We start from the raw sequence: 14,192 nt of genomic DNA on the forward strand, positions 1-14,192 counted from the left end.
GGTTAAAATCACAGTACAGAGTGAACAGGAACCATTGCTCTGGTAAGAACCAGAGACCTAGAGCCAAATCTTTTCAGTGCTTATCTGTGTGCTCAGAGCTATGCAACATGTCTGACACATGTATTTCATTTATCCTCTGCAGCGATTTTCTGAGCTTGACATAAAATCAGACTCATTTTACAGGTGTACAAAAATGGTAACCTTAGCCAAGGTCACATAGCTAGTAAATCTACTTTTACTCAGTTGAACCTTTTCTGTTTGGCCTTAATGTTCCTGTATCAAGCCACAAACTAGCTCTGGCTAATCATATCAGCCAGAGAAGGGAGACAAATAATTTTCTGATTCAGATGCTTTTAATGTCTCCTCTTTTATTGTAAAAGAAAATGAATTCTATTAAATAAAAATGACCAAAAAGTATCTTTGTTCATACTACCCTGTCACAAGTATTTCAGTTTTCAAAAAATCTTTTCTCTGTCTGGTCCACCTGATTTCAGCTCTGTAGCTAGTTACCATAATGATATATATTCTATTTCCATTCTATTGTCATCTGTCATTCATTTTTTAAAGATTGTATTTATTTAAAAAAAAGATTGTATTTATTTATTTGAGAGAGAGGGAGAGAGCAGAAGCTGGAGATTGCTGGGCACAGAGGAAGAGGGAAAATCATTCTCCCCACTGAGCAGGGAGCCTGACACAGGGCTTGATCCCGAGACCCTGAGATCATGACCTGAGCTGAAGGCAGATGCTTAACTGCCTGAGCCACCCAGTTGCCCCAATCTGTCATTGTTTCTTAAAAGCATTTTTTAATGTTAATACTTAGTTTTTGCAAAATAATCCATTCATCTCATAAGACATAACTTTGACTGGTCTCCTAATGTGAGACATGTAAATTATTTCCAAATTTTTGCTATCACAGATGGTGCTGCATACTCATGTATAGAGATTATTTTCATTGTGAATTATTTCCTTATGACAAATTCCCAGAAGTGGGATTTCTGACTTAGACTACAGAACATTTTTGTAGCTCTGTAAGCCTAATGCCAGATTGCTTTCTAAAAGTGTTATGCCAGATTAACTTCTAGGTAAAGCTGCAGAGTGATGTAGGATAACAGATAATACCTAAGGAAATGAACAAAAACAACAATAACAATTTTAGCCTAAAATTTTCCCAGCAATAGCTACAGGAAATGTTCCAACCTGATTTTCTAAGCATTGAAAAGTGGTGGACAGAGAAGCACACGATCTGGCATGTTCTATCTCTCAACCCAGAATCCACCACCCCGCTGTTCTCCTAAGAGCAATGTTGGGAGGAAAGGTAGTGAGTTGACAAAATCTTGAGAGTTCTCCCTGGTCATCACCAGATTACAGTGGAGAGAAGCAGATGGTGCCTGCAGAACAATATGATCAATATGAAGGTGAACAATGTCTAAGAGAAACCCTTGGACATGTGAAGCCCCTGTATGCTCCTGTAGGATCTTAGTACAGGTGGGAGCAACTACCAGGGTTTATATCTTCCAGAGCTCTATTCTGTGTCAGAGTTGTGAGATGAATGCTATAGGAGTGTGGGGTATGTCACTAGCTGGGTTGGGAACCATAGTTTAGGAAAATTGGCCAAATTGTAGAAAGGGAGTATACAGCCCAGATTTCCAGGAAGGGCAATTGAATATTTCCTTTTACCCAACCCTGTAACTTCATGCTACAGAAAAGAAAGCCAGACCAATCCTTGAATTGTGGTCAGGAAAGTAGGGAAGATAAATTGGCTTCAGATAATGTTGGGAAAGATGTCAAGAAGAATTTACTTCATTATATCAGAGCAAAAATGGTATGGAAACTACAAACATGAGACAGAAAGAAAGAGGCAGACAGACAGAATTAATGAATCTAAAAAGAAAACCTTACCATGGCACAGCCAGTTAAGCATCTGACTCTTGGTTTTGGCTCAGGTCATGATGTCAGGGTCCTGGGATCAAGCCCAGTGTTGGGCTCCACGCTCAGCCCAGAGTCTGCTTAAGATTTTCTCTCCCTCTGCCCATCTTACCTTGCTCTCTCTCTCTCTCTCTCTGTGTGTGTGTGTGTGTGTGTGTCTAAAACAAATAAATAAAGCTTTAAAAATAAAAATTTTTTTAAAAGGGGGCACCTGAGTGGCTCAGTCAGTTAAGCGACTGCCTTCAGCTCAGGTCATGATCCCAAATGTTAACTAGACTTACTGTGATGATCATTTTGCAATATATACAAATATCAAATCATTATGTTGTACACCAGAAACTATTTTATATGTCAATCATACCTCAATTTTTTCCCAAAAAACATCTTTTAGAAACTAATATCTCTTATAGTAAATCATGATTTATCTGAAGTTTAACAGGTTCTTCAGTTTTACTCAGGCTCCTTTCCTTCTGCTAGAGTTAAGTGAAATGAAATTTAACATCTTTATTTTAAAATAGTATAATATAGGGACACCTGGGTGGCTCAGTGATTGAGCGTCTGCCTTTGGCTCAGGTTGTGATCCTGGAGTAGAGTCTGGTATAGGCTCCCTGTGGGGAGCCTGCTTGTCCCACTGCCTATGTCTCTGCCTCTCTCTCTGTGTCTCTCATGAACAAATAAATAAAATATTTAAAAACATTAATAAAAAATAGTATATGATAGATTATGTATAATGTAATCATTTTTATATGTGATATGTAATTATATATGCGTACACTAATATTAATATATTATAGTATAATATATAACAGTATAATATGTAATATCAAAGATCCTGTCCTTATCAAATCCTTTACTTTTATCCGTCCTTCCATGTTCAGTGTATTTGTGTCCCTAAAGAGAAAGCCAAGGTTACCATCAAAAGTTATTTCTGGATGTAAGATTTGATTTATTGTCTTCTTTTGTTGTTCTTTTCAATACTTCTTGTTTTACATTGTTAAAATAACTATTTGTATAACTAGTACCTACCATTTTTTATACAAATGATAAGGTCACTACTCTTTGAAAGGTGTTTTTCCAATTTATACAGTTACCATTAATTTAAGTTTTACCACAGCTCTGCCAGTACTGGTAGTTACACATTTAGATGGCTCTAGCTGAGTGATAAAATACCTTAAGTATGAAAGGTGCTGATGACCTGTCCTGTGTCTTTGAATCCAGGAAGCATCTATGATTTTTATTTCCTCAAGCAAGGTGGTGGACATTGGTACACATGGACAGAATATATCACCAAAGAGGAGGAAAATATCCCAGCTAATGCAAAGGTAAAAGAGAGGCATTTGTCCTAGAGTTTTGTTTTCTAAAATTACCTGAATTTTCACAAGGTGGAGGAGTTAACATCAGTTCTGTATTCACATTTTTGAGAACTTTCTTTAGAAAAAGTTTTAAACATGAGCTGGGGGCAGCCTGGGTGGCTCGGCGGTTTAGTGCTGCCTTCAGTCCAGGGTGTGATCCTGGAGACCCAGGATCGAGTCCCACGTCAGGCTCCCTGCATGGAGCCTGCTTCTCCCTCTGCCTGTGTCTCTGCCTCTCCCTCAGTGTCTGTCATGAATAAATAAATAAAAATCTTTAAAAAAAATAAAAATAAAAAAATAAACACGAGCTGGATCAACCTTCGAAAGCACGGGCTTTAGAATTAGATGCAGATTCCTTACTCAGCTTTCACACTCTTTGCTTCAAGTTACTCAACTACACAATAGAAGAAAAATACTTAAAGGGTGTTTGTGGGCAGCCCAGGTGGCTCAGCGATTTGGCACTGCCTTCGGCCCAGGGCCTGATCCTGGAGACCCGGGATCGAGTCCCACGTCGGGCTCCCTGCGTGGAGCCTGCTTTGCCCTCTGCCTGTGTCTCTGCCTCTCTCTCTCTGTCTCTCTGTGTCTCATGAATAAATAAATAAAATCTTTTTTTTTTTTTTTAAGAAAAAGGGTGTTTGCAAGAACTGAAGGCACTCTGCATGAACACGTGGCACATGTTATGTGCTAGATCTAGGTCAGTTACTATTTTGATTATTAGCACTGTCATGTGATCAGTTATCAATGCCAGGTGGTGATAGGTCTTACCTCTCAGACATCTCAGCCAAAAAAGATTGTTGCCTTTTCTTCAAAATTCCCAAAAATTCCCTTGATGAGGATTCTTAGAAAAACAGTGCTGATTTACAGGTTTTCTGGTTAACAGATGATTCAGCTACAACTCCTGCTCATTTCTTTGTGGAAAATTTGCCTGTTAGTAGTATGTAGCGGACATACTTTATCTTTCTGGGGGTGATTGCAGATCTTTCAGGCCCCAAAGTGAGTGGTGGACAGTGGATGAAAAGTGGGAATATTGACAATCAAGTCAGACAGCTAGCAGGACCACAGCTGATCCCGAAGATGGTGTGATAAGCAGAGGTAGATGTGTGCTGAATTTAGGACACACTCTGGAGGCTGAGTGTTGTGCAGAAGCCCCAAGCATGGAGATCCAAAACTTGAATTCACCTTAAAGAGCTTAGTCATCTGAACTCCAGGGGTTTGAAATTGTGCTGAATTCATACAAATAAGATTGTCGAACTCAGAGAGATTCTAAGTTCTGCTAAAAATTTTCCCTTTGTCAAGTATTCTAGCCTCTGAAATTAAAAATCTCTGAAACCCAACTTGCTTTAATTTCATCTTGGTAGCAAAATAATCATCTTATGCCTGGCCTTGCATTCAGCACCACTTACTGGCTCTGTGGCTTTGGACAAGGGAGCCAGTAATTCTCCAGCCTCAGAGGGTTACTGGGAAAACTGCAGGGGATAATGCAGGCAAACCCTCCATAGTTCAAAACTCTTTGAACTCTACCTTAATTAATTCTCTTCCTCTACACTTCAATTCTCTCATAGTTCAAAACTCTTTGAACTCTACCTTAATTAATTCTCTTCCTCTACACTTCAATTCCTGCCCTGTCTATTCCTTTTCCTTCGAGTAAATTACTTATCAAAAGAAGCCCAGCCTTTTTCTATTAGTACACAGAGAGCTGCCATGTTGCTCTGTATGTACAGACCCAGTTTGCACCATTGGTATTTTGGTCTAGCTTTGCTTTAGGGACACCATTTCCATAAACCACAATGCGCATGGGGCTTTCTGGAGATGTGCAACACAGTGGCTCCATATTCACTAGCCCCTTCCAGCCTAGGAATATAAGGAGATGTCAGCATATGATATACATCTTCCAGTCCCCTCCTCTCTTCCCACAGAGGGACCAAATGTAGCCAAATGTTTACAAGGGTTCAGGCTCAGGGAAGTCAAACTAAGGTAAGGTATTCTACTCAAGGTAATAGGGATTCCAGGAGCCCAAGACCAAGCCCTTAGAATCCATTTGGGGTCTGAATACCAGGAAGAGTGTAATAATGCCCATATTGGAAAAAAGAAAAAAAAGGTTAAGTGGGGATCTGAGTGTTGGAAAAAGCAGATCAGGAATAAGTGCAGGGAATGGGGGCTGAGAGTCACACCCAACCCTCCCAAGCCTGGAGTAGAGATGACATATGGGAAGTGGACTTTGGGGCAAGGCAGATGGGTTGGTTCAGAGCAATGATCTCAGGGGACAACAGCTATAGACTGGTCCTTAATGTAATTGGTGCCTATACCATGATATAGACTTTGGAATCAGACAAGCTGGAATTCAAGTCCCTGTGTTTCCACACTTGCTGTGTTACTTGGGCAAATTGCAGAAGAGCTCTGGACCTCAGTTTCCTCATCTACAAAAACAGAGCCCGAAATGCCCATCTTGACATGTATGATCTCATTTAATCCTCAAAACAGCTTGGTGACCTGGGTCCCTTTATTATCCTGTCTCACAGATGAAGAAACTAAGGTCCCCAGTGGAGTTAAATATTCACTCAAAGTCATAAAGATAGTAAGGGATGAAGCTTAATGGATAATAAGTCTCCCAAATGCCGACCCAGCCTTCTGGCCCAGTAACAAGACTGTCCCATGTCTTTGTGGTACAGGTTTCAGAACTCATCATCCCCACAATGGAGACAGCCAGACAGTCCTTCTTCTTGAAAACCTATCTGGACCATGAAATTCCAGTGCTGTTTGTGGGGCCCACAGGCACTGGCAAATCAGTCATTACCAACAATTTCCTTCTTCGCCTTCCCAAAAACACTTACCTACCCAACTTCATCAATTTTTCTGCCCGAACCTCAGCTAATCAGACTCAGGATATCATCATGTCCAAGCTGGATCGACGGCGGAAGGGCCTTTTTGGGCCTCCCATAGGGAAGAAAGCGGTGGTATTTGTGGGTAAGACATTAGCCTGAATCTGAGCACAACCAGATTCTTCTATGCTGCAGCAACCACAACCCCCTTTGTAGGACCACTTTACAGCCCTTTTACTCTCTCTAAGAAATGATGTATTTCTGACTAATATAATTTAGTATTCCTTCCCTCCCCTTTTCTTCTCTATCCTTCTTCCCTTCCTTTTTCCTTCTACTTCCCCCCTTCCTTCCCTCCTTTTCTCTCATCTTTAATTTAATTTTTCCTTTCCTTTCTTTCTTTCATTACCATGTATTTCTTGATCAAGTACTATATGTCAGATTTTCAGTAAGTAAGATATAGTCCAGGCCTTTTTGCCTCAGGTAGGCTCCCAGTTTCTCCTGAGATGAAGATAAGCCTTTGGATCAGGCAAGGTTACCTTATAGTGAAAATTAGTTCCAGAAGGGTATTTACCCTCTTGCATCTCCAAAAACAACACTCACTTTGTGATAAACTCCTTGTTCCATTTTGTGTCAGAGAAATGTTATCAGTAAATGAAGTAACTTAAGAGTTGCTAAATAAGTATTTGTGAAATAAGCACATTGAATTTTCCCAGGATTTTACCCGTTTACAAAGCACTTGCTCATTTATTCCATTTGACCCTAACATCCCTGTGAGGTTGCTAACCATCATTATCATTTTACTAGTCAGCTAATTATGGCTCCAGATGGTTAAATTCTGTCAAACATCTAGAAAATTCTGGAGCCATGACCCAAACCCAGGTTGTTGTTTTTTTTATGACAAATACATTATATTTTCTACTATTTTACTGCTAACTCATAGGGTTGTCACTTAATAAAAGTAATGCCATCCTCTTCTGGGTTATTCCATGTCCTGTCCTTAAATTTTATGTATTGATAGTGAATATTATGTGTAATTTATATCCTTGCCCACTAACATTAGCTTCTTAAAGGCAGAGATCCAATTTTATTTTGTTTTTCCTTTCTTTTCTTCCCTTTCCCCTTCTCTCCAAACTGTTCTTCCTTCTTATTTCTTAGGGTAATATCCAGAAACAATTTAAGCTTTGTCGCCAAACAGATCTAGGTTCAAATCTCACTTTCTAATCGTAGGCATATTGTGACTTAACTTCCATGACTCTCAGTTCCTCATATGTAACATAAAAGTAATACTATCTTCCTTATAAAGTCATTATTTGGATTAGATGAGATATGTATAAAACCCTTGAAATGTTATCTGATACAAACTGGGCATTCAATCCATTTTCAGAGGAAAATTAAGAGAACTTCCTTTTATTGAGTGTCTTCTATGTGCAGTGACTGGTTCTAATATGATATTGGGGGAAATCAATTTTTGCTCTTGAGAAAGTCACTTTCTCTGCCATTTCGGTTTTGATCCTCAAAACCCTAGCTCAAAACTTTTCTCTCATTGGGGTTCAGTTGTTACCTGGTAGTTGAATTATGTACCCTGTTGGCTGGGAGTATGACAGTCTTCCTCACCACCATATCCCCAGAAACTAACAAAATATCCAGCACACAGTAGAGAATCAATATATTGTGGTTGATGGAATGGGAAAAAGATTAAATGCCTCTTTGTTGATGCCAATCCATGCATCCTTAAAGTCACAATAAGCAGACATCTCAATGAAATAGGAGAGCCCAGAACCCAGAAATCCTCTTCCCATATGGTTAAAATATCCATTGGCTGAGCCCTGCCTAGAGTGGGAATGGGACAACTAGGAACAGATTCTCCATGAAGGGAATAGTCATCTAATACCTCCTCTGAAAGCAAGAGATCCCAAAGACTTACAATGTGTGGCCATGCCTTCTTTCCCCAGATGACCTCAACATGCCAGCCAAAGAGGTGTATGGGGCCCAGCCTCCCATTGAGCTCTTGAGGCAATGGATTGACCATGGTGGCTGGTTTGACAAGAAGGACACAAATAAGCTGGATATTGTGGATGTGCTGCTTGTGACAGCCATGGGGCCCCCCGGGGGAGGAAGGAATGACATTACTGGTACGTGAAAGAGAAAGTTCATTCCTCTTCATTGTCTAGCAGAGCCAGACCACCTTTGTGGATGGATGGTTGGTACAGGGCACTCTGTCCTGATGGAAGATGGATAAAAGTATATTTAGGCTGTAGCTAGAAGGGTTTGGGCCCACTCTAGGGAGTGGAATTTGAAGACTTCATGTTGGAAGTTGTGTGAAATGGACTTGAAGATGAAAAGAAAATGTGAGAGTCTTTGGCTAGGCTCTGGAGGGACAGAGTTCCCTGGAGGAACTCTCCATATGAAAAGGAGTAGCCAGCATGTATTCCAGGCAGAAGGTTAGACCAGAGGTTCTCAAGCAGGAGTAATGACAGATTCACCTGTTTTGTTTTTTACAGTTCTTCAGATTGCCAGCGATAAAACAACTAAACCAAAGTGGCCTAAGCAAAATAATAATAATAAACAAAAAAACAAATAAGAGTTTTCCCTATCACCTGACAGTTCAGAAATACATTTGCTTCAGGGGCAACTGGATTCTTCTAGGATCTGTATTTTAATTCTGAGATACATCATAGTTTAAGAATCTTAATACCATTTTTAAACCTAAGATTCTTTGACCTCACTCTCCCCCCTGACATTTAATCTTCTTATCTGTAAAATTTACCATAAGGAAAATGGAAAGGATGATCTTATTTGGTCCAATACAGACTCAATAATGATGACTACCAAGACATGCACTAGTAAAATTGCTGGACTTTAAAGAAAAGGAAAAAATCTTTTGGGCATCTAGGCACAAAAGAGTACATGACTTTTAAGATAAATAAAATTAGATCATCTTAAAACTGTCTAACCACAGTGCTTTATGCAGAGGAAAATGAAATATTATATTTAAGATGCTCAAGGAAATAAAATAAGAGTCAAGGATTTTATAACCAGCAAAGCTGACTTTCACATATAAAAGGAAAACTGTGACAGAATGCAAGAACTCAGATTTACTTCCACAAGCCCATTCTCAGGAACCTACTAGAAAATGGGTTTCACTTGATGAAAATGACCATAAAGAGATTGATATAACAACCTGTAGTAAGCATTAAATATACTATTATCTGTTGAACTAAGACTACCTAAGAGAGATTATAATAGGTACAGGCTATAAGACTCAGTGTCAGAAATATAGAACAATTGAAAATGGAGAAAGGTATAATGCTGAGTGAAATAAGTCAATCAGAGAAAGATAATTATCTTTGGTTTCATTCATATGTGGAATATAAGAAATAGTGGAAGGGACTATAAGGGAAAGGAGGGAAACTGAGTGGAGAAAAATTAGAGAGGAAGACAAACCATGGGTGACAGGCACTAAGCAAGGCACTTAATGAGATGAGCACTGGGTGTTAGACTGTATGTTGGTAAATTGAATTTAAATAAAATATATTTTTTAAAAGAAATCTTTTATAAAATGGAGGAGAGATGAGGATAGCAAGTACAAAAAGTTTTAAAGAGTCTTCAGTTACCATAATTGGTAGTAGTAGTATGTTCTTATTCTAAGAGCTTTGTGTAAAGTAGGGTTACACAAGAGTTATTGTGGAAGTTTCTTTTTCCACTGACACTTGTGTCCTTGAGAACCAGGAGTCTCAGTATGGAAGAAAGGAGATCAAGATGTAATGTAGATGAAATTAAGTGAAAGCCCTAGAATCCTATATTAGAAATATCAGTAGTAACTCATGATGTCCACTGATGTACTAGGTCTAGGAAATAATAAACATCTCATTAACACTGAACATGCCTAGCACCTGGATTATCTTGAAATCCAGTTTCCTACTGAAAGGAACCAGGGCGGATTGCATAGCTAGGGCAGAAGATATACAAGATGAGCTTGTAACTTCTTGATATACCAGATAATGAGAAAGCTTTCTTTTTTTTTTTTTTTTTTTTTTTTTTTTTTTTTTTTTTGAGAAAGCTTTCAAAGATTAAACAGTTGGAGATCCCTGGGTGGCTCAGCAGCTTAGCGCCTGCCTTCGGCCCAGGGCGTGATCCTGGAGTCCCGGGATCAAGTCCCACATTGGGCTCCCTCCATAGAGCCTGCTTCTCCCTCTGCCTGTGTCTCTGCCTGTGTGTGTGTGTGTGTGTGTGTGTGTGTGTGTGTGTGTGTGTGTCTCATGAATAAATAAATAAAATCTTAAAAAAAAAAAAGATTAAATAGTCATGTCAACAGGACTTAGTTGGCAACATAAGGAAGCTCTCACTGGCCAAAGATGGGAAAATTAGAGTTTCAACGATGATTTTAATGGATTGAAATTTATCAAAATATATTTAAATCCAGTAGTCTATAATAACAATGATGGTCATTTTCAGAGGATGGTAAGGAACCAATTTATTATCTTGAAAACTGATAAATAAATGGAATCAAATGTTTATCCTGACTTTATTATTTGAAATGTACCATGGTATAAGCAAATCCTAGATAAGGGTAAGTGTCTCTTTATAAAAATATTCCAGCTAATATATGAAAAAGAGATGATAGAATCAAAATATCACCACTTTACACTAATGAGTGAATTAATAGATCTAGCCATTGAGCATCTGTAGCTACCAATATCACAGAAGGAGAGACATCATTCCTTCCATCTAATGAAGGAATGTATTACCACCTACCATTTGGCCAGAAATGGAATCTGAACCTGATCAAATCAGATATCTAGATCCAGATGCAAATTACTTTGAAATGCGTATGAGGATAGAGGAACAGAATTAACTGCACCATGAGTATACAATCAGTAAAATACTGACTGTGGGAACTCTACAGATCGAACAACCCAGATACTCAACAAACAAAAGATGAAAGAAAGGGATGGAAGGAGGAGAACCTATAGATTAAAGAGACTTAAAAAAACATCAGGGCAGCCTGGGTGGCTCAGCGGTTTAGCACTGCCTTCAGCCCAGGGCGTGATCCTGGATCGGGTCCCATGTCAGGCTCCCTGCGTGGAGCCTGCTTCTCCCTCTGCCTGTGTCTCTGCCTCTCTCTCTCTCTCTCTCTCTCTCTCTCCTCTCTGTGTATTCTCATGAATAAATAAATAAAATCTTTAAAATATATATCAATTGTTTTTTTAATTGGGAGGATTAAACTCTGGTGTGTAGGAATGAACACTTGAGAGATAAAAACATAAAGAAATGCAAGACAGCAAATTACTGTAAAAGTCAGGATAGTAGTAATCTTTGGAGATAGAAGGCTATCTTTGGGATGTGATATGTGGAGGGGCATCTATGGAGGATTGGGAAAGCTTGATTTTTTTTTATTTGGATAGTATATGTAAGGCTGTTGACCTTATGATGACCCACCAAACTTTGTATTCGTTTTTCTCTGGTTTTTAATATCTGCATTTTATTTTATATAATAAAATGCTTTTAAAAAACAGATAAATTTATTTTTTTTAATTATTTATGATAGTCACACACACAGAGAGAGACAGGCAGAGACATAGGCAGAGGGAGAAGCAGGCTCCATGCACCGGGAGCCCGACGTGGGATTCGATCCCGGGTCTCCAGGATCGCGCCCTGGGCCAAAGGCAGGCACTAAACCGCTGCGCCACCCAGGGATCCCCAGATAAATTTATAGAAGTAGAAAATAGGTTTTTCATTGCCAAGAGCTCCAAGGAAATGGAATTAACTGTTAATGGGTACAAGATTTCTTTCTGAGGTGATTAAAATGTTCTAAAATCAATTGTGGTATTGGTTGCAGAGCTAAAATTTTAAAAAACAATTGCATTGTATACTTTATATGGGTGAATTATATAGTATGTGGATTATATCAATAAAGCTGATATGTAGATATAAATATAAATAGATAACTAACATTAGACAGGTAAGTAAAAAAAAAGACAGATAGGTAAATATAGATAGATATGTAAGGATACCAATTTAATAGTAGTTAATTGGGGGAAGAATGGATTTGGTATGTGAGAGGTAAGTCAAAGATGATGCTCGCTTTCTATAAAAGTATTTATGAATTGACTATTTTACAATGATCCCATATTGCCTTCACTTTTAAAAACAATCTTGAACACTAGTCTAGTGCTATTAATAGAATTACTGCAATCATGGAGATGTTCTGTGTTTGCATTATATGATACAATAGCCAGCCATTAGTCACATGTTACTCTTGAGCACTTGAAATGTGGCTAGTGAGACTGAGGAAATTATTTTTTAATATTATTTAATATTAATGAAGTTTAAATAGCCATATCTGGTTAGAGGCTGCCATATTGTATAGCATAGCTCTAGAAAAATAAGGCAGAGGAAAACATACTCTTCTATGTCCCAGGATCACAAGGCCCAGGAGATAGGTATGAGTGTATGTGTTTTCCAGGACGATTCACTCGCCATCTAAATATTGTTTCCATCAATGCCTTTGAGGATGACATTTTAACCAAGATTTTCAGTTCAATTGCTGACTGGCATTTTGGGAAAGGATTTGACGTGATATTCTTAAGGTAAGAGGTCCCTATGTCTTCCTCAGTATTGGCCTGGATTCTCAGTTCTGGCTCCTCCTTGATGAATCTGCCTTTCTCTTCCTCCTAAGGTATGGAAAGATGCTGGTACAAGCTACTATGACAATTTATAAAGCTGCAGTGGAGAATTTCTTGCCAACTCCCTCCAAGTCTCATTACGTCTTTAACCTACGAGACTTTTCACGGGTTATCCAAGGTGTACTGCTCTGCCCTCACACCCACCTACAGGTCAGACACTATTATTTCTGTTATCAAGTTCATTCAGCAATATCCTTGGCTATATTGAATAAACAATGATAATAGTAATAGCTAACTTTTATTAAGCATTTGTCTCTGGTAAGTATTGTGCTAAGTATTTTGTAAACATTATCTTGTTTAATACTCAGTCAATCCCAGGATTTAGGAACTGTTTGAGAAATACCAGCTCAGGTACCACCTTCCATTCACATAAATAATTAACTCTGGATTTTCAGGATGTGGAAAAATTTATCCGGCTTTGGATCCATGAGGTTTATCGGGTCTTCTACGACCGTCTGATTGACCATGAGGACAGGCAGGTCTTCTTCAACATGGTGAAGGAAACCACATCCAGTTGCTTCAAGCAGACCATGGAGAAGGTAAGCAGACCCTATGAGCATTTGGCCCCAGAAATGATTCCAAATATTTGACTATGTTAGTCTCAGATTTCAAGTTTCTTTTTCTTTTTTTTAAAAAGGGTTTTATTTATTTATTCATGAGAGACACAGAGAGAGACAGAGACACAAGCAGAGGGAGAAGAAAGCTCCATGCAGGGAGCCCGACGTGGGACTTGATCTCGGGACTCCAGGAGCACACCCTAGGCCAGTGCTAAACTGCTGAGCCACCCAGGGATCCCCAGATTTCAACTCTCCTTCCTAGTGGAGACTCATGGCTCTGTTTTCTGAATCTCAGGAAATGGAATTGAGTCAACTAATCACTATATTTGATGATAATATACTTGGCCCAATTTTGCCTCACTTCCCTGATAGCATATACATTTGTATCCATTCAAAGTGGCTTATGAACTGATGTAATTGTTTATAATCAACTTAAAATAATTTTCTAAGGTTGAGAAATGAACTGTGAAATTTTTATGGTTTAATTGAGGCCCTGGTGAAGCCCAAGTAGAAGAGAGCCATGGTTTCCCTCGTCTAGTTGTACCTCTGTTTTTAAGAAACGTGATTTCACCACAGAAAAATTGCAGGTGTTTCATGTTGTATCCAGGGGCCAAGTACTAAAGCACTGCCAGGTTCCATTATCAGGAAGAGAAAGCATCTAGAACATTCGTACTCTTGCAACAGAGTGGAGACCAGGGATAACACCTGTACGTGTTTGGTGAAGGAACAAGCACATAAAAAAATGATGCCACCGCTGGGTTCTCACAGCCTGACCACCAACATTTTAACCATTTGACAAACAGATTAACTATCACTTTCATGCTTTTTTCTCTAATGTCCCTTCATCATAGT

At 38.9% G+C, this 14,192-nt stretch overlaps 1 protein-coding gene across 1 annotated transcript in view; it reads left to right on the plus strand.

Annotated features, from left to right (window-relative positions):
* Window positions 1-14,192, plus strand: part of DNAH3 (dynein axonemal heavy chain 3) — a 170,698-nt gene that overhangs the window by 113,375 nt on the left and 43,131 nt on the right. Inside the window, exons 43-48 of the mRNA XM_072753699.1 lie at window positions 3,145-3,248; window positions 5,948-6,242; window positions 8,050-8,229; window positions 12,564-12,687; window positions 12,777-12,933; window positions 13,179-13,322. Of these exons, the coding sequence (XP_072609800.1) occupies window positions 3,145-3,248; window positions 5,948-6,242; window positions 8,050-8,229; window positions 12,564-12,687; window positions 12,777-12,933; window positions 13,179-13,322 (1,004 nt within the window). The remainder of the gene's footprint in view (window positions 1-3,144; window positions 3,249-5,947; window positions 6,243-8,049; window positions 8,230-12,563; window positions 12,688-12,776; window positions 12,934-13,178; window positions 13,323-14,192) is intronic.

Source organism: Vulpes vulpes, chromosome 3 (assembly GCF_048418805.1).
Source record: "Vulpes vulpes isolate BD-2025 chromosome 3, VulVul3, whole genome shotgun sequence".
Taxonomy (NCBI): domain Eukaryota; kingdom Metazoa; phylum Chordata; class Mammalia; order Carnivora; family Canidae; genus Vulpes; species Vulpes vulpes.